General features: G+C 35.8%; 1 protein-coding gene across 3 annotated transcripts in view; it reads left to right on the forward strand.

Annotated features, from left to right (window-relative positions):
• CCDC91 (coiled-coil domain containing 91) overlaps nt 1-27,650 on the forward strand; it is a 294,238-nt gene that overhangs the window by 88,762 nt on the left and 177,826 nt on the right. For 2 of the 3 annotated variants that reach the window (XM_079775599.1, XM_079775598.1), the window contains exons 4-6: nt 20,899-21,059; nt 22,388-22,591; nt 23,314-23,418. In XM_079775599.1, the coding sequence (XP_079631725.1) occupies nt 20,899-21,059; nt 22,388-22,591; nt 23,314-23,418 (470 nt within the window). Of the gene's footprint in view, nt 1-19,844; nt 19,934-20,898; nt 21,060-22,387; nt 22,592-23,313; nt 23,419-27,650 lie in introns of all 3 variants that reach the window. The other variant, XM_079775600.1, reaches the window with a different exon arrangement.

Below are 27,650 nucleotides of genomic sequence, written 5' to 3' on the forward strand. Positions count from 1 at the left end.
TAGAAAGCAAACAAAATAGACAGTACTATGAATTTGGTAATTTAATGTTTGTTAAGGGGATCATAAGGGGCCAGATGGTAACTTGAAGTTCAACAGAAAATTGAACTTCAATAGAAATTGAAAAACCCAAGTTTATTATTCACAGGTCCTGGAGGAAGTACATGTTATGCTTCTAGGGCAGTGATTTTCAACCTTTTTCATCTCATGGCATACTTAAACTATACCCTTACTAAAATTCTGCGCACACCAAAATATGTTATACTTTTTGTCAATCTGGCAAAAAAAAAAAAAAGATAGAATTTTGATTCATTCACAATGGATGGCTATGTTGTGTTGGTTGTTTTTTTATTTGACAATCTAAGGGAAAAGAGGTCAGTGCCCCTGACTAAATAGTCAGGTATTACGTTTCAAAATTCTGTGGCACACCGGTTGAAAATAGCTTCTCTCAGAGCCACTCAGGGAGGTCAAGGCAGAGTGCAGACAGGACCTAGGTACATGCATTTATTAGGATCCCTAGGTGTAGTGCTTTGGGGTTCCTGGGCTAAGGTTGGATTGATCACTTCAAACCAAAAGAGCAGGGTTTTGGTAAGCTCCATAGGGTTCTCATGTAAGGGGCACAGGGAGGAAGGCCCTGGGAGGCAGACTGTTGGAGAGGTCATATCTGCACAATAGCCAGAGAACAAATTATTCAAGTTCAAATGTCCCACAGTCCCTGTATGTATTTTTCAAGAGGAGCATTATAATGATTTTCCTCAAGCTAATAAGAATGATAGTTAAAATTTCTAGGAAACACCAAATGAAGAGAAACAGAGTATATGATTTTAAAACTGATAGAGCATATGAAAAGAAAACAAGAAATTCAATTTAAAAAAGGTAAAAAACAAAAAAGGAAAACATAAAATGGCAGTATAAATAGAAAGGCAAAATTACAATGGTGGAAAAAAGAACCATATATGTATGTCAATAATTACATTAAAATATAAATGGACTAAGTATTCCAATTTAAAGACAGACTAGTCACAAAATCTAGCTTTATGCTACCTACATATGTATAGAAAGGAGTTGCAAACATTTTAATTGAAAGATACATTTTCAGAGATAGTAGGAACCTTCTAAATATGATAATTTAAGATAAAAATGTATTATAACAAGTAACAGATAACTAAAACAATGAAAAATAACTTTATTCAGAATATTTACAGTGAATAAAACAAAGCCTTATATACTAGTATTAGGTTGGAAATTTTTTTCTACCTTTGATTTCTATTATCCTTTCAGTACAAAACAATTTTTAAAATTGCAAATTAAATCTAATTATTGTAATTTAAGGATCACTGTAGTATAATCATGCTATTTACCATAGAAGCTGCAACATGTAAAAGAATGGAAGTTGTAGATAATTTTACTAATCTTACCATAAGATTATTTTGAGTTGCTTCTAACTCTACAACTTGATTACAGAATATCATCTTTATTTTATTGCCACTTTTGCTTTATATTTTAAATTTAAAATGTATATATGGCACATTTTTGTTTCATGAAAATTAGTGTTTGTTTACTGGTAAAGTTATGTCTCTCTAGGGTACAATAAACTCTTTTTGTTGTATATAGGGTGGGGACACTTTAGAGCCATATTTTGAGTAGTAGTCAAGCTACATGTAATTGATTCAATTGTTTCTTTCTAGGATTACTATTGTAAGTAGATTTAAGTCTCTAGCAGCTTTAGATTTTTATAATCTACAGATCTCCCAATATTTCCACATAGATGTCTATTAGACATTCAAAATAAACATGCCTAACATAATTGATGTTGGTTAACTTTCTGGCTGTCTTCCCTTGGAAACATGATGAAGTAGAATGTCATTCTTGTTACCGGGCAACATTGATTTTATATATAAAATATGACCCTGATAAATAAATTTTGTCCTGTCTAGGTGCTCTGAAAATGAGGTGTGTATACCTGTTTGGAAGTCAGAGTTTTGGACTTTCCTAGATCTGTTAATTCTTATAACTGAACGTGTTTGTTTTGAGACCTGGTACCTTTGCCTATGAGATTGTTTCAGAAGATATTGACTCTTGTGGAGCATATGGCTAGCTTCTAAGCCAAGATGGGCCTCACCCTTACCTGTGAAGACCATCTACTTGCACATGATTTGTGACTTGGATTGAGATCAGAAACTAGCCCCTTTATTGTTGCAAGGACTTTCTTTTGAAAGAGAAAATTTTGACATTGCTTGTATGCTGTGTTTCTATCCTATGTCTTCTAAGTGAATCTGATGCTCCTTATGGTCTTGGGTAGTTTGCAAGAGTTCAAATGTCTAGTTGGAAATGAAAGACCTTGTAGGCTTTGCAAATTCCAGATCTGATCTCCTTTTCTGCTCCTGCCCTTTTCCACCGGCAGCCTTCCCCATCTTAGTTGTTGGTGTCTTCATTCTTCCATTCACCTAATACCATTGGAGTCATCCTTGATTCTCCTTTTTCCTCTTACATGCTGCCAGGAAATCTTATTACCTGTCCTTTCAAAATATATGCAGTATTTTGTCACTTTTTAAACCGGCCACTTTTATCATCCTGGTTTGAGTTACATCATTTCTTGACTAGATTACTAAAAAAGGATACTAAAGGAATTAAACGTAACATGGGAAAACATAAAAATGTTAGAAGAATCCATAGGCAGCAAAATATCAGACATATGCTGTAGCAATGTCTTTACCTATACAGCTCCTAGGACAATGGAAACTAAGGAGAAAATAAACAAATGGGACTACATCAAAATAAAAAGCTCTGCACAGCAAAAGAAACCATCAACAGAACAACAAGAAAGTCCACTGCATGGGAGAACATATTTGCCAATGTTATATCCAATAAGGGTCTAATCTCCTAAATTTACAGGGAACTCATATATCTTAACAAAAGGAAGATAAATAATCCAATAAGAAAATGGGCAAAGGACTTAAATTGACACTTTTTGAAAGAGGACATACAGAAAGAAGGTCACGAGACATATTAAAACATGTTCAAAGTCACTAATCATTCAAGAGATGCAAATCAAAACAACAATAAGATACTATCTCACACCTGTCAGAATGGCTATCTTCAACAAATTGACAACAAGTGCTGGCGAGGATGTGGAGAAAAAGGACCCTTGTGCACTGCTGGTGGGAATGCAGACTGGTGCAGCCACCGTGGAAAACGGTATGGAGTTTCCTCAAAAAATTAAAAATGGAACTCCCATTTGACCCAGTAATCCTACTTCTAGGTATATATCCCAAGAAATCAGAAACACCAATCAGAAGGGACATATGCACCCCTATGTTCATAGCAGCACAATTTACAATAGCTAAGATTTGGAAACAGTCTAAGTGCCCATCAGCAGATGAGTGGATTAAAAAATGGTGGTACACAATGGAATACTACACTGCTGCTGCTGCTGCTGCTGCTGCTGCAAACATAGAAATCTTACCATTCTCAGCAGCATGGATGGACAAAGATAAAGTCAGAGAAAGAGAAATATCTCACTCATTTGTAGAATATAATGAACAACAAACTGATGAACAAAAATAGTTCCAGAGACAGAGAAGCATCGAACAGAACGTCAAACTTTAGAGGGAAGGAAGGGGAGGGAGTGGGGGAGATAAGAGATCAACCAAAGGACTTGAATGCATGCACATAAGCATAACGAATGGACACAGACACTAGGGGAGTGAGGGCATGTGCTGGGGATGGGAGTTGCCGGGGAGTGGTCAATGGGGGGAAAAGGAGACATATGTAATACTATATGTAACACTTTAAACAATAAATAATTTTAAAAAACATACTAAACATATTTCATATATTCTACTCTTCCGCACAGCAATCTATTCTTAACACAGCTACTACAGTGATGCCTTTAATACATAGGTCATCACTGTTCATAATTCTAAATCGGCTAACAGAAGTTTCTCAAACCTTTTCTTTTGTGTGGCAAAAAACTCATTTTTGAGACAAACATTTTACTCAAATTTTAGGGTAGTATTTTCGCGGCACATATTTGTTGTAGTATTAATAAACTTTGTTTTCTTGATAAAAATATTAGTGTACTCAGCTTTTGAGGATGTATGTCTGATATAAATTAGATTTTCTGGACTTTCTAACACTTCCTGCTATTACCTTTTGTGATTATTATACCTTTTTGTACTTAATGTCTATCTATAGTCATAGTAATTGTCAGACTGTCCTCTTTCATCTCTATAAACATGGCCAGGCTTTACTTAGTTTTTATGAATTTGTGCTGGGATTAAAGTAGCACAGTTTTATTCATGGTCAGCAACGAGGATTAAAGAAGTAGGTTATTTACTCCAAAACAGTGTGTTCTTTTTTTTTTTTTTTTAAGCCTGGTCTTTGCACTACTCCTTGTGAAATAGCATATATTAACTATCCCCTCCTACAAATAGCCTCTAAAGAAGAAACATTTTTAATCTTTGTTTTCATGAATTTGAACAGTTTTATGGAATATTCTCCCAAATGGCATTATATTATGGAGAGTGGGTGGAAAGAACTGCTATTAGGAAATCAGGAAAGGTCCATTTAGTCTTAATCTGTAACTGTTTAGCAGGAAAATAAAGGCAACAAACTGGATTTTTTTAGACATCATTAACTGTAAAATGTAAACTTTTTCTATCTGCTACTTTGGTTACAGACACTAGGATGTTTTAACCAGGTGAGAAGTTTGGTACATTTTCTCCAAAGAGGCCTTAGGGATGGATGGGCAGTTATTTTCTTGTTAAATTTGCCTCTGTTCAAGGTTGGGAACTGCCCTTGCAGACTCAATCATCTAATTTTGTCAATATATTGAGAACAGGTTCATCTCAGAGACAAACTCAAGTTTATGAATTTTAAACGTAAATATAAAAACAATATTAACTTACTAACTTACAATGAGAAATTTCTCTGCCAGAGAATGGAATACTCAGAGACCATTCTCTCCCCATAGGCAGAACAAATGGTAAACCACCTTATGATCAAAAGGTGTGTGGTGAACATGGAATTAGAATAAGGAGAGTTAAGTAAATTGAGTTTAATGACATTATGTTGAGAACGCATGTTCCTTTCACATTATAGAGAGTGTTTTGCCAAGAGGATTGTAATATTTAAAATGTTGGCTTAAGTGTCCTTTTCCTTGGATAATACATAGACAGACTCTGTCAATATTTGTCTAAACTTTTTTTTTAAGTTTCTGGTGGCCGATTAACCAATCATTTTTCTGATATTTGTATTATTTCATTAAATATGTTAACAAGAAAAATTAATATTTTATATTTCAGGCTTTCTATCTTTGGAATAATTTTCTCTTATTTAGGAGACTTCATATCTGTATATTTTGATCACTTATGTGATGATTTTTTTCTGATAACTTTTGTTTTTAAAGCAGTTTCAAGTCAGATTCCTAAAAAATTTTTTAGGAAAATAGTGTTATTTTGTTTGTTTTCTAAATGAGCAAATCAAGGCCCAGTGACTGTACTGGAAGACTGAATTCTAAGAGTAGATCTGGGATGTGTTTCTAGTTATTAAAGTTCAGTTTTTCCTTACTCTTCTATGCCTTCTTGTGAGGAATGGCTTGAGTTACTTTAAAGGGTACAGTGAGAAGAGTTAATTCAGAGTGTATATATACTTAGTATATATACTTTGAATTATTATAAAGTTTGTGTTTATTAACATACAGTTCATTTTTAAAATTAAAAAGAATCTGTAGAAATTAATAATTTTTTTGGTGAATGCCTATTTTCTAACTGATGACCATTTTGGTCCAAGCACCACTAATAACTCAAAGCAATGGAATGGCAAACATCAAGAATACTTTCGTTCAGTATTTATGTGCCCTTAATTCATCAACTGTTGCTGGTTTTGTACCATACACTATCTTTTATGTATCCCCATAAAAAAAGTCTAGTGGATAGATTTTCTTTGTTCAAAGCTTAGTACGGTTTCACCCATTATCTCAAATCAGTTAAACCTGAAGGGAGTGAAAATTGAGTTATCAGCTGTTAAAGTGTGTGTACATTTCTTTGGGGTACCCTGTGTCCCCTGAAAAAATGTAGACACACTTTGAATAATTACAAAGGCAATGTTTGTACTTCAACTGCATTTTCAAACTTACAGTAGCATTTTAGGATGAATTTCCTTTGTTCAAAGCTTAGTCTGGCTGAAAAGAGAGAAACATCAGTTGAGCTATCAGCTGTTAAAGTGTGTATACATGATTTTGGGACACCCTGTATCCGTTTAAGTTATTGATGCACCTCTCATCACAGAGTTGTTTTTCTTTTCTAAATTATACCTTTATAGACAATAAAATAAGTATTAATCAAGGCAATATAAGCCAATTGTATGTGGGTTTTTGTTGTTGTTGTCAATTATAGATGCAGGATCAGCAGTTAACTGTCACTCTTTTTTGATGAGTTAAATACTGAATATTTTAAAACTCATATTGTTTTCCTTAAATGAACAGTTTATAAAGCTTCACACCCATTCATGAGTTCATTTTTAAAAAGTTTAGGGTTTTACAGCATCGGTATTATTTATTAAATTTTGTATTATTTTTGCTTGTTTTAGTCTTTTATGCTTTAAAAATATATAACTTTAGCATTTCACTGCACTCTTTTGTGACAGACATTCCTTAGACAAAGGATATCCCCATTTTATTTTTACTCTGAGAACTGCAAGTTGTGTACATAATTTTCAATTTATTTTAACCACATGGTTCATTAATTTTAATAAATATAATGGTAATAGAACTTTATTTAAACTACATACTTCTTCTGGATTTGGCTATATAAAATTTCTTGGAGGTAATTCTAAGAGTTTAGTTGTCTAACAGCTGCTGCTGGCTACTAGGTGACTAATAGCTCTTTTAAATTGGCAAAGAGGATCTAATGATGTCCAGCAGAGTTTAGAGTTTTATAACATGTAGTTTGCTCAAATTTTGCTTTTGACTCCCCATTTTTGTTTGTTGGTAGATGGACTTAGATATCTAATTTTAAGAATATGATGGTATGCTAATTTTTTTTAAGAATAGTATTTTTATATTGATAAAAAGATGACCTCCTAGTGTTAAAAACTCTTATGATTATAGTTTATAAAAGCCACATAGATTACCCTGGCTGTTGTAGCTAAGTGGTTAGAGCATTGGTCTGTGCCCCCGAGGGTCTTGGCTTTGATTCCCAGTAAAGGGCATGTACCTGGGTTGCAGGTTCCATCCCTGGAAAAAATATCCTCAGGTGAGGATTAACAACAAAAAACAGCCACATAGATGAATATATATATACTAGAAGCCCGTTGCACGAAGTTTCGTGCAATAGACTTTCCTTCACCTGGCTGCCAGCACCAGTTTTCCGCCAGCACCAGTTTTCATCTGGCCACCCGCCGATCAGAGCGCCTCCTGAAGGCTGAGGGCGGGACTTGGGAGGCGCTCTGATGGGGGGCGGTGGCCAGAGGAAAACTGGTGCCGGCAGCCACACAATCGACCACCGGTGTCTTCCGCCGCCACCGGCGTCTTCCGCCGCCACCGGCGTCTTCCGCCGCCACCGGCGTCTTCTGCGGGCCCCATGGGTCCTCCCGCAGCGCCAGCCGTTTAGGCCTGTGGGAGGAGCGGGGGACGGGGACTCGTGAGTCCCCACCCCCCGCTCCTACTGCCAGCCAACCGGCCACCCTGAGTCCCGCCCCCTGCGCCTCCAGCCGGCCCAATCGTGGGCATAGCGGAGTGATGCAATTTGCATATTGCCTTTTTATTATGTAGGATATATATATATATATATATATATAGTTATGTAGATGCTGGTTAACTTTGATAGGAATACTTAAATATAGCATTGTATTTTGATAGTATCCTATATAATAAAAGCGTAATATGTAAATCGACCGAACAGTGGAACGACTGGTCGGCGGGGGTAGGGTGGGGGGGGAGGGGGGGTGGGGCGGGGGGGAGGTGGCGAGCAGGCGGTGCCAGGCCAGCCAAGGCACATGCCAGCGGGCACATAGGGAGGGGACGGCGACAGGGGGCGGGGGTGACCAGCGGCGGTGGAGGGGCGATTGGCCGCTGGCAGACGTCACCATCCCCTGATCGGCCCACTGACTGCCTCCCACAGAGGGAGGCCAGACTGAGGCTTAGGCCCGCTTCCCGGAGGAGGGAGCAGGACTAAGCCCTCGGTCAGACATCCCCTGAGGTGCCCAGACTGCAAGAGGACACTGGCCAGGCTGAGGGACCGACCCCCCCCCCCCCCACCAAGTGCACAAATTTTCATGCACCGAGGCTCTAGTATTAAATAAACGAGGCATGCGGCCTGCTGGCCGCGAGTTTGACATGCTTGGTAGATGCTTCAGACATAAATGTGGGCAAAATACCCTGATGACTCTTAACTTGAACAGTACCATTTGTATACAATGATACTTGTGTAAACTCTGAAAATTATTATGGGGCTATTTAGTTCATTTTGATAGGGTGAGTCAGCTTCTGGCAAATGGGATTTATGTTGTAATCTAATACCTGTTAGTATGTTGCTGTAAAACATTTTTTTTTGATGTTTCTATTTTATGATTTAGATAACAGAAAAAGAAGATATTTTAAGTTCAAGAAACATAGTAATTAAGTCAAAAGTTTTAATATACTTTATAAAAACCTTATAGCAAGAGTGGCATGGAAAGATAGAAAGAAAATAGTAAGAATAGTAGAATAAGAGAAGAAAACTGCAATTGAAGAAAGAATAGTACACATAGAAGAGAAAATAGGAAATAATCTCTGTAGCTTAAAGAGAATGAAAACTGTGGCAAGTTTTATATTGAAGGTTTAAAGAATGAGAGGAAAGAAGTAATTATGACTTGCATTTTGCTAATATTCACACATTATAATTAGGTTTCCTTTGCCATTTGATTCACTGGAAGGGCAGAAGTAGACTTTCAACTAATTTTGTTTTACTTAATTAGTTTTGCTTTCAATTGGCAGTAGAATATAGTTATTTATTTGAGGACTGCTGGTTTTACTTTATTCTTTTAATTGGCATTATTAAATTATTGTATGTATGCTAGTTAGGCATGCTTTTATTTCTTTTTAAGCGTTAACCCTTTGCACTCGCGTGCTTTTTTCTCGATTCCTTTATTCTAATGCTAACCGAGTCGAGTCACACTCGACATCCGAGTGCAAAAGGTTAATAACCAGTAACTTTAGTGGTTGGTATCATTTATATATGGATTTCATTGAGAAATTTAGTTTTATTAAATTATTTTAAATTTTCATCTTCCTTTTCTTTATGCTTTTATTATTAAGTGGTCTATATTTTGTTTCCTTTATTTACATTTTATTTATTTATTTAAAAATATATTTTATTCATTTTTTACAGAGAGGAAGGGAGAAGGATAGAGAGTTAGAAACATTGATGAGAGAGAAACATCAATCAGCTGCCTCCTGCACAACCCCTACTGGGGATGTGCCCGCAACCAAGGTACATTGCCCTTGACCAGAATCAAACCTGGGGCCCTTCAGTCCGCAGGCTGACGCTCTATCCACTGAGCCAAACGGCTTAGGGCTGCAATTGTATTTTTAATGAATGAACAGATAAAGGAGTCCTGAAAGAGTACAAGCATCTTTTCCCTTAAGTGTCTCATCATGTTGTATTGAGTAAAAAAATCCTTCTTCTTTATATTTTAGATATGCTATTTGGATCCTCCAAAATTCTTTCATATTCTTTGTTTTCCATAAATGTGTAATTTCAGTCAATAAGTTATTTTTAAAAACGAATGAGCATTGAGTAGTAAAGGTGGGTTCATATATTGACCTGAAAATACCAGTAAATCAAGGTATCAGAGGATTTGAATAGATGGCATATTCTGAAAGATAATCACCAGCCTCTAATGAACCTACAAGATGGAAGAATTCTGAAAAGTAGGGGCATGGATTGGGTAAGAACGTTTTTGAATGAAAATTAAAGACCAAAAATATTTTCTAAGTAAAAAGTTGTAAAAACTATTATCATTTTATTGGTGTTATCCTTTTGAATTATTTAACCATTAACAGAGATAAACAGATTTCTTTGTGTATAGTTAAATGCATGCGTGTTTACACCTGTTTCTAGTTTAGACTTTATAAGTGTTATTCTTATGGAAACAAAACAGAGTTGACCACAAGCAGAATTACTGGAAAAAAATTGCATACTATTTGGAAACTTAGTGTCCTTTGCTTGTCTGGTGTTCTGACGTAGTGGGCTGTTTGTGTTTTAGAAGAGGCCCATCAATGAAAAATGATATAACCAATGAACTTGAATTACCATTACAATGTTAAAGAGGAAAAACTGCCATTAATTGCACTTTGGATTAGCATTATAGTTGTAAAGCAGTGTATATTGACCTTGTATCCTCTAAGTGTTAGGAAATCAAGAAATTTTCATTTGAAATGAAGCACACTATCTCTGTACTCTTGCTTAAGACTTAAAATCCAGCAAACAAATAAGATTTCCAAAGATATAAATTTTGTAAATATTTACTTCTTAAAAAATTTTGACTGAGTTTGTTACTGTTGTGTACATTTGATCTTCTTAGTTTAAAGATTTTGAACATGAAAACTGACAGCAGTCAACTTTTAATAGATCAAAGAATACTATAGAAGTCTGAAACTTTAAAAATTGTATCTTCTTGGCTAGATGAGAAGATAATTATATTTTACATATTGGAATTTGTACTTTTCTGTTATTAAGCTTAAATTTTCCCATATATTACCAAAACATATATAAAACATGTATACATTCGCCTGAATGGAATAGCTCAGTTGGTTGAGCTTTGTCCTGTTCACTGAAGGTATGCTGGTTCCTTTCCCAGTCAGAGCACATACCTGCATTGTAGGTTCAATTCCTGGGTCAGACTGTCAATGTTTGTCTCTCACATAGATGTTTCTCTGTCTCTCTCTCCAAGCATGTCCTCAAATGAGGATTACAAAAACACACAAACATGTATGCAATAAAAATTATTAATATTTTGGGTCTACATTTGTGGACAGTATTTACTGATGTTGATTTTTTGAGGGTGAGTTTTTGTTGTTGGATAGTCACCTAAAATTCAGTGAAGAGGTGTATATTCCAGCATAATGAAAAACTTAGATAATAACTGGAAAAAAAATCTTGTTTCCATGTAGACAGTGATACGCTTTTATTTTCTCTTTTATTTCATAGCACTACTCATTTGTTTTTTCATTTTATTTTTAAAATAGGATGTGGATTATGATATATTTAGTAAACATTTATATTATCAAGTCAAACAAATTTCTGAAAATCCCACTAATTTTTCATAAGTTGAAAGCACATGTAAATTATAGTCATTTTAGGTTCAGCATTCCTTATGTCTGAAATAAGAATTGATGTGATTACCAGGATGTCAGAAAGGCTTGCAACTCCAAATCTTGTTTGCCGGTCTCGTGTTGATTCCTGACATCTTTTCACAAAAACATAATTTCTTTGAGTAAACTTATTGGTCCCTGTTAGTTTTTAGTTTTTTTTTTTTTTTTTGTAATTTATTAATCCAGAGCAAGTTTTGATCTGTGAGAAAACATGGCCCAACATGGCACTAAAACCAGTAAGGGCATTAAAACAAGAAGTCTTCAGCATTATCTTTTTAAGCATGTGTAATTATTGTTTCTTTGTTATATTTCAAAATTACACTCGTGAATCTACCATTTAACTTAAGAAATATAACATTATCAATTCTAGTACTCATCTTCTGTCATGTCCCTCTGCTTTACCCCAGAAGAACCACTGTCCTAAATATTTATTATTTCCTTGCTTTTGTACAAATCATTTTTTGTATATGTACATATATCTCTAAAGAATTTGGTTTGTTTATGTGCCTTATAAAATGGGTTAGTACTGTGTGAACTCTCCTGCAATTTACTTTTTACACAAATGTATGTTTCTTTTTTAAAAAATATACTTTTATTGATTTCAGAGAGGAAGGGAGAGGGAGAGAGAGAGAGAGAGAGAAACATCAATGATGAGAGTGAATCATTGATCAGCTGCCTCCTTCATGCCCCCTACTGGGGATCAAGACTGCAACTTGGGCATGTGCTCTGACTGGGAATTGAACCACGACCTCCTGGTTCATATGTCGATGCTCAACCACTGAGCCATGCTGGCTGGTCTCAAATGTATGTTTCTAAGACTCATCCATGTTTTTGCATATTTATTGCAGGAACCTGTAGTTCCTGGCTAAAAAATATTCTAATGTAAGACTGTGCCCCTGCTCATTTAACTATTGGTTTGTGGGCATTTTGGCTATTGTCACTTATTTGCTATTTGAAGAGTACTTCTAGGACTATTCTTATACGTGTTTTTAGTAATATCGAGTGTTACCTTAGCACTTTGCATGGGAAAGACTTTTGTTGATATCAGGTTTTTCCCCTTATGAGTAAATTTCTGGAACTCTTGTATCTTGTCTGTTATATATTTTCCCTTTTAGCTTTTTCCTCTGATTTTTTTATTTTGATTTACAGAAAAGCTGCAAGAAATGAACAGATAATTTCATATAATCTTTATTCATTTTCTTCACGTGTTAACATTTTAGATTTGCTTTGTCTTTATTCTTCTTTTCCCTCTTATTTTTTTCTTCCTCTTTCTGTTTCAATATTTATTTAACATTCTTTTTTTTTTTCCTTATACTGAGTCCAGGTAGTCAAAATATTGTGTCTGAAAGTAACTTAGGTTAGTTCCACACATCCTACCCTCCTGCCCCCACACTTGTAATTGTGAGTAAGTTATTCATTTGAAATATGGTTTAATTCATTTGTTGCTCTTTGTATTTAATTTTAGGATTTAACTCCCCTATTTCCCTGCTGGTTTATTTTATTTTTATTTTATTTAGTATGTGAAACATTGACATGGTTCTAAAACTCAGAACCATGTTTAAAACAACTACTCAGTGAAGAGGTATTTCTTAATATTCATTTCTTCTGTTTGTCCATTTTACTCCACCTATCTGTCTCATTAGTTTTAACCTTTCTGTGTTTCCTTTATGAAAAATGAGTAGATGTATGCATCTGCATCTTTTTACAGATGTAAGGCCTATTTGTATATTTCCTTTTTAGTGAATTATCTGTTTACATTTTTGTAGGCTGTTCTTTTGCAATCTCCCCCCGCCCCCAGGCCCCAAGTTTTAACTGTTCTTTATATTATTTAGGAATATTAGCCATTACCTGTGATATGAATTGCACATATCTTTTTTTTTTAATTTGTCAGTTTTTTCTTGATTCTATTTAAGATAATTTTTGGCAGAAAACATTGTTATTTATCCTATAGTCCAATGTATAAATGTTTTCTTATATTTGGAATCAAGTCATAGTTAAAAAGCTCCTCTTTTTGTTTTTTGTTTTTACACCCTAGGTAAAGAGGAACTTACTCAAATGTCCCCTGTTCTCTTAAAAATTTTTTTGATCTTTGATCAATTTGGAGTTTATTTTTTTATCTCTTTTTTTCAAATGACTATTCAGTTGCCCTGGCACTTTTTATAAACAAGCCCATCTTTATCTAAGTTATTTGAAATGCCACTCTATCATATACTAAAGTTTCACACTGACATGGGTCTATTTCTGGACTTTCTGGTCTGTTTCTTTCTGCACCAAACTGTTTAAATTATGAAGGGTGCATCTTATGTTTTTATGTGATTTAATGCAGTACTATATTAATAAGGTTGGTAGTATGTTTTAGTATAGTTTTTAAATTAGTATATATTAATAGAGGGTCTAGTATCCTCATATATATTTTTTTTGTTTTTCCTGTCTTTTTTGTATTTTTACTTCTTCCATGTTATGTGTAATGTCCATTTGTCTAGTTCCATTTAAAAAAAATCTTATTGATACTTTTATTGGATTTATATTAGGTCTATACATTAACTAAGGGAAGTTTTTTTGTCATCATTTCTTCAAATAGGTTTTCAATATCTTGCTCTTTCTCTTTTCCTTTTGGCACCCCCACAATGCGAATGTTTGTATGCTTGAAGTTGTCCCAGAGGCTCTTTACACTATCTTCATATTTTTGGATTCATTTTTCCTTTTGCTCTTCTGATTGATTGTTTTTTTATTCCTCATATTCCAAATCATTGATTTGATTCTTGAAATCCTCGAATCTACTGTTGAATCCCTATCAATTATTTTTATTTCAGTTTGTATATTAATAATTTCTGACTGGTCCTTTTTCATGTTTTTGAAATTCTCACTAAGATCCTTAAAAGTCTCATTAATACCCTTGAAGCTCTCATTAAGATCCTTGAGAGAGAGGAATAGACTTCCAAGTCCAGGAAGCACAGATTCCCAAACAAGAAGAACCCAAAGAGGCCCACACCAAGACACATTATAATTAAAATTCCAAAAGTTAAAGACAAAGAGAGAATCTTAAAAGCAGCAAGAGAAAAGCAGTTAATAACAAAAAGAAGAAGCAGCAGCAGCATCAGAAGAATCAGAAAAAGAAGGAGGAGAAAAAATATGAACAATAAAATGGCAATAAATACATATCTATCAAGAATTGAAACTAAAAATCAAACTAAATGAACAAGGAATCTAATGAACAAAGAAAATTGATGAATAAAATAGAACCAGAGGCATGGACATATGGAACAGACTGATGATTCTCAGAGGGAAGAGCGGAGGGTGGGGCAGGAAGAGATTAACCAAAGAATTTATATGCATACTAGAGGCCCGGTGCATGAAATTCGTGCACGGGGGAGGGGGGTGTCCCTCAGCCCATCCTGCACCCTCTCCAATCTGGGACCACTCGAGGAATGTCCGACTGCCGGGCAGTCGGACATCCCTCTCACAATCCAGAACTGCTGGCTCCCAACTGCTAGCCTGCCTGCCTTCCTGATTGCCCCTAACCGCTTCTGCCTGCCAGCCTGATCACCCCCTAACCACTCCCCTGACAGCTTGATTGATGCCTAACTGCTCCCCTGCCAGCCTGTTTGCCCCTAACTGCTCTCCCCTGCAGGCCTGGGTCCCCCCCAACTGCCCTTCCCTGCAGGCCCAGTCGCCCCCAACTTCTCTCCTCTGCCGGCCTGGTCACCCCTAACTGCCCTCCCCTGCAGGCTTGATTGCCCCCAACTGCCCTCCCCTGCTGGCCATCTTGTGGCGGCCATCGTGTCTCCACATGGGGGCAGGATCTTTGACCACATAGGGACAGCCATCTTGTGTGTTGGAGTGATGGTCAGTTTGCATATTATTCTTTTATTAGATAGGATTAGATAGGATAGAGGCCTGGTGCATGGGTGGGGGGCAGCTGGTTTGCCCTGAAGGGTGTCCCGGATCAGGGTGGGGGTTCCCTTGGGGCGTGGGGTGGGCTGGGCGAGGGGCCTGTGGTGGTTTGCAGGCTGGCCACACCCCCTGGCGACCCTAGCGGAGGCCCTGGGATCTGGGATTTATTTATCTTCTATAATTGAAACTTTGTAGCCTTGAGTGGAGCCAAGCCTCCTGCTTGTTCTGTGACTACAGCCATTTCTTTTGGGACTTATGTTTCTTCTATAATTGAAACTTTGTAGCCTTGAGTGGAGGCCTGGGGCGGCCAGGGTGTACGGAAAGCTTGGCTTCCTCCATTTCTGGGGAAGCCAAAGCCTCTTGCTCTCTCCGTGGCTGCAGCCATCTTGGTTGGGCTAATTTGCATATTTGCTCCTGATTGGCTGGCGGGCGTGGCTTGTGGGTGTAGTGGATGTACGGTCAATTTGCATATCACTCTTTTATTAGATAGGATATGCATTACCTATGAACACAGAAAATAGGGTGGTGAAGGCTTGGGGTGGGTTGGGAACTGGGTGGAGGAGGTTAATTAATAGGGGGGTGGGGTGTACATATATAATACTCTCAACAATAAAGATTTTAAAAATAAAAAATAAAGTAAAATACTAAGGGAGGATTGGCATCTTTTTGATACTTAGTTCCCTAACTAATTACAAGGGATATCTTTACCTTTGTTCAGGTATACCTTTGAGTCTCTTAGAAATGTTTTAAAGTTTTCCTCATGCTTCTTGCTAAATTTATTCCTCAGTATTGTATCATTTTTCGTGGCTAGGGAAAGTAGTATTTTCTTTAACATTAAATCCCCTAAATAGTTATTATTTTTACATATGAATGCTGTTCATTTTTGTTCATTGTTTATATCTTTCTACCTTACTGATTGTGTTTACTGTTTGACTTTAGTAGGAACCTGAGATAGTTTTTCTTCTTTTCCTATTTTTATACATTTAATTTCTCTTGCCTAATTGCATTGGCTTATGCCTTTAGTGCAATATTAAATGGTATGGAGATAGTAGACATCCATCCTTGTCTTGTTTTTAACCATAGAGGAATTAGTCTAATTTGATCTTTTTTTTTTTCCCCCTCATTAATTAACATGCTGACTTTAGGACTGTGGTCTAAATTTATTATGTCAAGAAAGTATCCATCAATTCCTATTTTCTTGAGTGTTCATTTTTACTAAAAGTATTTTCAGTCTTGGAGATAAAACATCATTTTCTCTTTAAGTCTATCAGTATGAGGCATTGTATTAATGAATTCCCTAATAATGAACTATCCTTGTATTCCTGGAACAAATCTGACTTGTTCATTGCATAACATGTTCTCAGTATGTTGTAGGACTCTCTTTACTAACATTTTATTTAGAACTTTTGCCTCGTTATTTTTTTGTGATGCTCTAAGAATCTCTAATTATTCTGTTTTTGTACTGTCTTTATCAGGCTTAGCTATTAATGTTACATTACTTTTACGTAAGCTAAGGAAGTTTTTCTTTATGTTTAATGCTTTAGACCAATTTTAGAGTATTAATTTTTTTTTAGCTCTAATCAGATCAACTTTTATAAACTATACTTCTGTGGCCATGTATTGCACATTTTTAAAAATAGAATTTAAAATTTATTTACTGAGAATTCTGTAGAGGAGTTTTATGATTTAAAGACTTCTGTTGTAATTATGTTCCATTTGTCATTTAATTTGTATATTTGTACTTTTGTTCTTTTATTGTTAATCAGTTATCTACTATTTTGTTTATCTTTTTAGACATTGAGAATTTTTTATTAATTAGATCTACTTTTTAAGTTTATTTAGATCTGTATTATCTTATTATTTATATTGTGCTTTCTTTTCCTTTTTGTTTCTATTTAGTTTATGAGTTGGGAATTTAATTCATTTTTTAAAATTGATGTGTTCAAGGCTATAAATTTTTTCTAAACATAACTGTAAATGCGTCCCATAGATTGATATGTAATGTTTTAATGTCATTATTTCCTTTGTCAAAATTGTAATATTTGGATGGGGGAATTAAACTTTTATTGTGGTTGGGTGGGTAATGGAGTAGGTGAAAAGAGTCCTAAAAAGGCTTTTTTTGAATGTTGTCAAATGGTAAAAAAAAAAAATTTAATGACAGTTTCCTTCTGTTGAATGTTTAACATGTACCAATCTGGTATAGCCAAACAGCTTATTTTTATTGTCTAATTTAAGCTGTATAATGTCATTTTGAGGTACATATTTCCCCATTTTCAGAATACTGAATCAGTGGTTTATATTGGTTTGTATTTGCCCAAGGCTGCGTAACAAGTAAGTTGTTATTGTTGAAATTAAATTCCATTTCTGACTCTATAGCTGTGGCTTTTACTTAAGCAGTAATATTGTGAGGTCACAGAGGTATTTAACAGTATGGCATAATGAGTAAACTGTTAGTAGCACAGTGAGACTAGAATAAAGTCAGCCCTTAGTAGTATCATTTCTGGCTTGGACAAATAGTTCATTGAGATACTATTAGTAAAATGGGAAGCATGAAACAAAGCAGTTTTCTGTAAGATGATGGGTAAGTTTGATGTACCTACTAGGTAGCTACATGGAACAGTCTGGTAGACAGGTGAATATATGGATCTGGACCTCTGCAGAGTGGAGCTTATAGGTGAAAATTTAAATAATGGGTTTTGAAAGTGGTAAGAATAATGTGAATATTGAGATCAGAACATGAAGAAAACAGTGAATCTTAAGGTTGAGAGGAAACAAGAAAAATTAGTCAAAATGTTAGGAGGAAGTTTAGGATAATGTGGTTCATAGGTGCCAAGGGAAATTTCCAGGTAAAGGAGGGTCATTAGTATTAGTGCTCTGGAGAACTAAAGAAAGATAAGAGTGTTCTTTTGATTTAATAGTTACTGAAAGGAAAATTAATATCTTACTTGTTGAGTTCTGTGGAGTGATGAGGGTTAGGTGAGAAGACAATTGAGACAGGAATCATTTGGAGGTAAAACATTTGGGTATGAAGGTAAAGTGTGATAGGTGGCAGTAGCTAGTGGAAGGTGTGAGGTTGAGTTGAGGATGCCTTTCTTGCCCTCTTCCTACTTTCCCCTCTCACTCTCTTCCTTTCCCTTCCCTGTATTTATCTCTCTTCTTTACGTCCTTCCTCTCTCCCTCCTTTTCTTTATTCTACCACTTTCCCTACTTGTTTTCCTCATATGATGTTATGGATTGACAATTTATCTTTTGTCAGCATGAAATCTTGTCTTAGGTATAAATATAAATATAAAAACATAGAGATCTTAAAATATTCAGGTATTAGATCAGAATGATATTTTTAAGAGTTTCTTGAATCCAGGATCATAGTCACTTTTATGCCCAGAATTAAACATACTTGTCTAACAAATTTTAATCTTTGAAATAAAAATGGAAATAATATAAGCACAATAATAAAACCTATACATATTTAGTCAATTTATACCTCACTAGAGGCCCGATGCACGAAATTCATGCAAGAGGCTCGGCCCTCGCTGCCTTGGCTGCCTTGCGGCCCCACGGCCCCACCCACTGGTCTTTCAGGAAGGTCGTACCAGAAGGTCGTTCAGCAGTCCAGTCTAATTAGCATATTAGCTTTTTATTATATAGGATTGGCAAATCTATGCCAATTGTACAGATAAAGAAACTGAGAGAAGTTAAGTATGCTTGCTTATTGCTCTATACCTGGCATGGCAATTAGGTTCCAGAGTCTATGGTCTTAATACCAGAGTTGTATTCACTCTTACTATGCTATAATACTTATTTCATACTTTTAAAATTAGTTATATTTTTGTTATAAATTGTAATTTAAAATTAGAAGTTAGAATATTTTGACATTGTAGAGAAATCTTAGCATATGGAATAGATAAGATTAGAAAAACAGTCATTTCTGCAACAGATATATCAAGTAAAAATATGAGTTGAAATTCTAGTTTTCTGTATTTCAGTTAAGATAGTGAAATGCCTATGGGAGAAGCTAGAATGCCTCTCATGTATGGCACATACTATTTTATAAACACAACTAGAGGTCCAGTGCACGAAATTCGTGCACGGGGGAGTGGGGTGTCCCTCAGCCCAGCATGCACCCTCTCCAATCTGGGACCCCTCGAGGGATGTCCGACTGCCCATTTAGGTAGGGATCGGGCCTAAATGGGCAGTCGGACATCCCTCTCACAATCCAGGACTGCTGGCTCCTAACTGCTCGCCTGCCTGCCTTCCTGATTGCCCCTAACCACTTCTACCTGACAACCTGATTACCCCCTAACCACTCCCCTGCCAGCCTGATTGCCCCTAACTGCCCTCCTCTGCCAGCCTGGTCACCCCTAACTGCCCTCCCCTGCTGGACATCTTGTGGCAGCCATTTTGTGTCCACATGGGGGCAGCCATCTCGTGTTGGAGTGACGGTCAATTTGCATATTACTCTTTTATTAGATAGGATATTGCTATAAAGTAAAAGTATATATGAGATAACTAAATGAACCCTGTAGGATACCAATCAGAAATTGATAAATTCTTAAGTTTGTTAACACCTATTGACCTTATAAATATTTTTCTTCAGGCAAAAATGCAATTTCCATTGTGAGCTGCTTTCCAGAATTTATGGTAGAACTTCGCTGACGTTGCCACTGATGCCAATGTGGAATAAAGGTCTTTATAAGTTAGAAAGTCAGAACATATTAATAGATTACTGCTAAAAATAACTTACTCTTCTTAAACTTTGAAATACATAGTATAAATGTGTTTGAATTTTTAGAAAGAATTCTAAACACTACTATAAATGTGTCCCATAGATTGATATGTAATGTTTTAATATCATTATTTCCTTTGTCAAAATTGTAATATTACTTTGAAAATAAACTAATATATATATAACCTGTTTATTTTGCCTTCATCAATATTTTTGTTTTATTTCATGCTTGGCAATTGGCTTTCCTTTTGTGACCTTTGTATTTGAAATCTAATCACAATCTAATAATGTTTTGTTGGGAAACTAATTACAGAATTGTATTTCAACATTTTTTTCTTTAAAAACAAGTTGGCAAACTGACTGACTTTAATATGAAAAATCTATTGTTGTTGAAAAAGAAGTTAACACTGAGACAGTTGTATTAATTATTTTAAAGTAATTATTCTTACCCTTTGCTGACTTCATTGTAATAATTGATTTGACTTGGATACTGGGTCATCAGGCCATTGAGTTCATGGATGCCTGACTTGTCTTGCTCACTGCTGTCATTTAGTGCCTGTGCCTGGCACTAGTAAGTATGCTAGTGCTTTTTCTGAACTAACTTGATAGTTAGGTAATATGTTTAAATACTTTCTCTGAGTGAGAAATGCACTTCTAATGGTAATATGTTATATGTAAACACTAAGACATTATTAAATTGTCTTGTTTACCTGAGTCTCATATGGAAATATCATGTTAAATTTAGAAACACTAGTTTTAGATTTCAGGTAATGGCCCTTTAGGAATAGTTATAGAATTCTCATTTTCAGTCATTTTTCTTTTACTTCCCTTTCCTTTTTCCCTTTCCCTCTCTCTACTCTCTTTTCTTCCCTTCAACCTGTTCATTATTTTCACTTTAATCATCTTTTTGTTTGTTTTCCTTCAGTATCTGGAGTCCATCTTTCTCCAGCTTCTCCTGCGATTGTACTGGACCATGACCACTCTTCTCCCACCATTGGCTGCCTCTCTTCTGAGCCCATCATTTCATCACCAGAGATTACACATGCAGACACCACCATAGTCAGTCAAACTGTTCCTAAAGCGCAGGTAAAGACAAGCCTATCTTTATAGGAAATCTGCATGCTTTAAAAAAAAAAAAATTGTATACTGATTGAATTAACTTTTGAAGATTTTCTGATTCCTTTTCTTAACTTTCTGAAAAATATTTCTGTAGACACTCTAACTTTGAGGCTAATATTTAGAATTCTGAATAATATGTTTGTTTTGGGGAACAATTGCAAGGTATTTAAGTAACCTTAGTTACCAAAATATGGTTTGAGTGTTCATTTATTAAAATTGACTTAATTTACATTTCAAATCTTGAACTTCAAAAGGGAAAATAATTAAAAAAAAAGAATAATCATTTCTGTTTTCAGGGATGCTTATTGTATGTTTTTAGGTATTAGAGTATTCTTTTCAATTTTATAGTAAAATTTTAAAAGATTGCAGTCTTAGAGTTTATTCATTCAAATATATATTGATCCAGGCATTGTGCTAGATGCTGGATTTAATCCAAATTTTCTAGGTGCTATACACAATCTCAAGTTACCTGGTATCTATTTACTAGAAAGTGATGATTAATTAGAGGTTATTAATTAACTAGAGGCCCGGTGCACAGATTTGTGCACCAGTGGGGTCCCTCAGTGTGGCCTATGGAGATAGAGCCAAAACTGGCAGTCCAATGCTGCCTGCCACTCCTGCCTACGGCTCCTGTTCATGCCAGCCCCACTGCGTCTGCCATGGGCTCACACCCAGGCAGTCTCGATGAGAGGCTCGTGCCACCGCAGTGGCGCTCGCCTGGCGCTCGCCAGCCATGAGCCCTGCGTTTGGTGCCCCTCTGTCAGCTGAACCGTGCTCCCGTGGTGGGAGCGCACTGATCACCAGGGGGAAGGTCCTGCATTGAGTGTCTGCCCCCTGGTGGTCAGTACATGTCATAGCAACCTGTCATTTGGTTATTCAGTCTTTCGGTCTGTCGGTTGCTTAGGCTTTTATATACATAGATTTAAAATTCTGATTTACAATTTAAAATATAAGCAAATTCTGGTGTGTGTAAATTTAAGAACTGATATTAGATATGCCTCTTCTTAATTATACACTTTCAGACATGAAAAAGTTTTAAGTTTTTAGTGCTTTGCTTGCAAAATAATAAATGCTTTAAACTCTAAAGTTTAGAGGAAATTTTGTGTCTGACTGCAAAGATCAGGTTGTTGTAATAGTTTGAGGTCTTCTGTTGATTTACTTAAAGGGTGAAATAATTTCGGAACCCTTGCTACAACTTAATTTCCAAATGTGGTTTCTGGTGCCCTTTGGATGTTTTCATTATTGGTACAGTGTAAACTTTTCCCTCTTGTATATTTTTTTTTAATGTGGTTTAGATTCAGCAATCAACACACACTGATCTGGATATCTCACTTTTTCCATTGGGTTTAACTGATGAGAAAAGTAATGGAACAATTGCTCTTGTGGATGATTCTGAGGATCCTGTAGCCAATGTATCAAACATACAGCTTCAGCAGAAAATTTCAAGTTTGGAGATTAAACTCAAAGTTTCTGAGGAAGAAAAACAGAGAATTAAAAAGGTATATTTACATTTCCCTAAAAATGTTTAAATTGTACATTCTGGAAATTTTATAAAATCCCTATGTTTGACTAAAAACTCATCAGGGGAAGAAGACACTGTCCTTTCTTGGTTGTAGGTTTAAACCAGTAATTTGAGTTTATCACTTAGAAGTCTTCGATAAGAAATCTCTGGTCTTAAATGTGTACTTTTAAAGATATGAACATCTTTTACTAGATTTTTGTTTTCTCTAAATAGTGCTTTTTCTGGTTTATTTTTATTTATCTTGAAAGCAGGTAGTATTGTATTTCTTACATAGTTTAGCAGGTTTGTAACATTGTCTTATTCCTATAACGTCAGACATCATGGGATATTTGACAAGAGTACTTACATATACAGCTATTTTAGTAAATTATTTATTTATGTTCTCATTTCTATTTCCTTAAAATATCTATAAAAGGGCCTTAGCAAATTTATGAAAGTATATGTAGATATAGATTGTGTTGATTATAATTGGCTTAGGTGCTTTTATTCATTTATTAGCATGAATAATTTTAGTGTTATAGCAATGTTTGATATTGGTCTGGAAATGAGAGTGAAGCATACAATCTATAATATTGTTAAACTTTAAATCATACTTCCTGTGGGTTTTTTCCTTACCAAACATTTTCTGCTATGTTCATTGAAATAACGAAATATATTTCATGCCATTACATAATTTGTGCTTGGATTTTTCTCCTTTAGGATGTGGAATCATTGATAGAAAAGCATAGTGTCTTGGAAAAAGATTTCCTTAAAGAAAAAGAGCAAGAGGCCATTTCTTTTCAAGATAGATACAAAGAACTTCAGGTAAACCGCCTGTGCTTACGATTTAATGTGTAAGCCTTTTGATGAAGCATGTAATGTAATTTCAAATAGTGCTCAATAAACACTTTATGAATGAGCAATCAATATGTAAAATATTGACCAACATGGATGAAATTAATGATAAATGTAATTTTGAAAAGTATGAATCTGTGAGGGTTAGTTGTTTGAGACTCAATTTGGTGAAAAATACTCTGTTTCTGATGGATAAAATTTGGAATTTGGATATTCTGATTTTTCTTATTTGTGATTATATTTTAAAAGAGCTTAGAATCCTGTAACCCCCGAACTGAGATATTTAATCCTTTTTATATATTGCAATCAATGTCTCCTGATTGCCTCCTCAAGTTTCCTTAATAAACTTTTTTTTTCCCCTGTTCTTCCCCATCTCAGTAAATGGCAGTGCTATCTTTCCATTCCTTAAGGCTGAAAACCGCATTTATCCTTTTTTTTTTTTTTTTTTACTTATTCATGTTTGTTCCTTCAGGGAAACCTGTTGGCTCTACCTTCAAAATATCCAGGTTTCCATGATTTTTCATTATGGTCACTGCCACCAACCTATTCTAGGCCTTCCTTATTTCTAGCCAATCTTTATGCTCTGTCATTGCCTATTATGGGCCATTCTCTACCTTGCAGCCACTGCGGTCTGTTCAATACTTATAGTTGATTTTGTTATTTTTTTCTCCTTTGAAATCTTTAGTGGCTTCTCATCTCACTCAAAGTAAGTCAAGTGAGTCCTTAAAATGGTTTGCAAGGCCCTATACTCTCTTTTATCCTTTCTCCCTGCCTTTCCCTGCCTCTCCTCATTTTGCTTTAACCTTATATCCCTATATCTCTTAATTTTCTGCATGTTTTCTTTTTTATACCATTCAAGTCTCCATGAGACCTTCCAGACAATGCTGACATCCCCTACCGACAATCCCATATGATGCTTTTTTCCTCCATAGCACTTTTCCATCTGACCAGCTTGTTTATTTGCCTAGATAATTCTAATAGTCACCTCAGTGGTCTTCTTGCTTCTGCTCTTGCTCTTCTCCTTAATGAGTCTTTATTTCAGCAGATAGGGTAGTGTTTTTTAAAATTTAAGTCAAATCATTTCCCAGTCTTAATTCTCATTCTCTTTCCAGTGTAAATCTTTTGGCTTCTCCAACTTTTCCAGTTTACCCCCAGCTATTTACTTACAGCAGGCTTGGTAATAAGGTCCAGGTGAATGTGTGAGCCTGTCTGGGAGGGCATTCCTTGGCTGTTGCAGTGGTGAGTGGAGGGAAATGGTTTATGATTTAGTCACAGTCTCCCTGCCTGGAATGCCTTCCCTCCAGATATCTACATGGCTCTGTTAAAAATTATGTACAACATAAAAATAAGGAAAAGGCTGCAGTATGTTCTTTCAATGTCTAGGGGGACATTGTTTAATAGACCTACCCAAGGATTATTTAGGAGAATGTACTTTATTTGACTCATGGTTTATTGATATTACATGCTAATTATGTTTTTTTCCCCAGAGGCAATGCCTGTTTGTTCAAAAAGATAACTCTATAGGACAGTCACCAGTTTTGTCTCTAACCTGTTTAACACTCTTTCCTGTTTAACAACCCGTTATTTAAATTATGTAAATATATAAATAAATATTTATATCTATATATATCTTCAAATGCACTTTGAACCAGTCTTAACTTCTGATTTATTGAGTCTTAATAAGTGAGTAGAATAAATCTGGGATGTATGTTCAGTTTATATTTATATGAGTCACATTTTAAGTCTTTGAAAATTGTATTTTAATAAGTCTCAGTGAAACTTCAGATACCTGCTCTTGTGGAGACTTCCTTTGACCATGCTATATAAAATGAGAACTGTGTACATGTTCAGCATGCCCTAGCCCCTTTTCTTTGCTTTTTTGCCTCTCCTCATAGCACTTATCTCCACCTGTTATTGTATTTTGATGTGTTTATTTTTTTGTTTTCCCCCCACCAGAGTGTAAACTGCATGAGAATAGGAGCATTCCTTTCTAGTACCTAGAGCAATACCTAGCATGTAATGTGGGTGTAATGCGGGCTCAGTGTTCTTGAATGAGTGTGCACTAATATTGTGCACCCTGTTCTCCAAGTGCTCATCTCATTGTATGTGGTCACATTTACCAGCCCCATACTTGGAATTAAGGTGCTTATTAGAAGCCACAGTACTGAATACTGACAGAACTTAGTGTTTCTTCTGGCTATGTTGAATAACTTATTCTGGGTCCTGTAGTGTGACATATACCTTTGAAAATTCAGTTTTTCAGTCTGTTAATGGGAACAGTAACATACCTGAGAAATCATCTGGGGCCATACAGCACTTGAGTTTTTCACAGTAAAGACTTATATAAATGCCAAGGGGCATTATCGTTGTCTTACTACTTTTACTATTGATAGTGATAGTTTAAGAGTTACAACTTGAGTCTTCAAAACTAACATTCAATTTAAAAAGCTCTTTCTTATCCAAAGAAACCTTTTTCAGATACTTTTACTTCAGCACCAAGAAAGGCCTCTCTCCCTTTTTATACCATGTGATTAGAAGAGTAAATTAACTTATGGAGTATTTTATCACCTTGGCTAACTAAGTGATAGAAAATGTACTAGAAGGTCTCATAGCTCAATTGAACTTAAAGGCAGGCATGCTGTTTAGCTGGCACAGGTAACTTCTGGTTTTCGAAAAGTACGCCTTATGCCACTTTGCTTTTATGAAAGATCTACATTAGTTCCTGTTTTCCAAAGAAGATTTTAGTTTTTATTTTTAAGAAGGCAAAAAGTGAAACCAGTGTTCAGTGTTCGTTTTGGTATGATGAGTGGTTTTTAACTAAATCCTACACATTTTGGATATTTTGTGTGACACCTTCTATCTTGTTTAAATGACACCATGCAGCTTGGGGAAAGGTGGAGGCCACTTTGTTCATGTCAGGTGTGGGGGTGAAATTGCAATTTTCCCACTCAGCCGCCTTTGACACCCTGGGCAGAAGGGATGCCCTTACTCCAGAGAGAAAGTGTAATGTCAGGCCCCTGTAGACTTTGGCTGATACCACCCTGGCCTGGAGGAGGAGACGTTCCTGGTAGCAGTTCCCATGTGCTTGTACTAGCACCATGGAGCCAGGAGGCCTTGCTACTTCTGAGTGGTTGTAAGAGTTCTGGTTCCCCACTCAGCTTCTTCTGACACTGGAAAAGAGGGGGAGATGGAGCCTCCTTACCCTTGGGGGGGGGGATGCAAGTCCTCAAAACTCCAACCATAATGTTTTCTTTGTTACCCCTCAGGGGCAGCCAGGGCAGCACTTCATAGCTGGGTGAGAGGGAGGTCTGGGCTCAGCACTCTGGCCTTCGCTCTCAGAGCTGGAAGTGAGCTGATATTTTTTACCTTTGGGCCTGGCTGTCATAGAGTGCTTCTTATCTACAAGTTTTCTGTTCTCCCCCCTTCATGGTCCTTTGGGTGAAGAGGGATGGCATTTCTTGGGTTTGTGCTCACTGGCATTTCATGGTTACTGGCCCTCCCATTTCCGAGGCTAAAAGAAAACTCATAGAACTTACCACTATGTCATTCCTTGGGTCCTCAGGTCCCTAGGTGGTCTGCCTTTCCACCACCTTCTAGAATCTTCTTACATTTGTTTTAATTATACTGTCCAGGCCTTTTAGCTGTACTTCTTAATAAACATCGAGAGGAGTACATCTACTTCACCTTAGTCTGGAAATGGAATAGCAAGGAATATTTAAAAATTTAAATAAACTTTTTTGTTTGTGTCCACAGCAGAAAATTAATTTCAATCTCTAGATAGAATTTTAAAGCAAGTATTTTGAGTAATTTTTTTAAAGGAACACAGTTTGAGAAATTAATTCATGGAGTCATTGTAGCTATAGAAGAGAGTAAATAAAATATAGATAAATTAAATTGGGAGATAATCTATAAATCTCAATCTCTTTTGTGTTTACCTAGTTTGTGCGCACATGATATGTGTGTTAGTCTTTCTGGAAATATATTTTCAATACAAATATTTAAATTGATTCAACAAGAATTTAGAAAATCTTGGGCTTTACTATTTGACCTCCTTTCTATAATCCCATTTTTTTCTGTGGATATAGCCTTCCCCCTCACCCTCCCAAATTGGTACAAGTTCTATCTAATAATTTCTTAGGAAAAGATGTGATTAAATATGTGAGTGTCAAAGGAGGCCACTGTATGTTAAGTTTACATATAGG

Source organism: Cnephaeus nilssonii, assembly GCF_951640355.1.
Source record: "Cnephaeus nilssonii genome assembly, chromosome: 6".
NCBI classification, from domain to species: Eukaryota; Metazoa; Chordata; class Mammalia; order Chiroptera; family Vespertilionidae; genus Cnephaeus; species Cnephaeus nilssonii.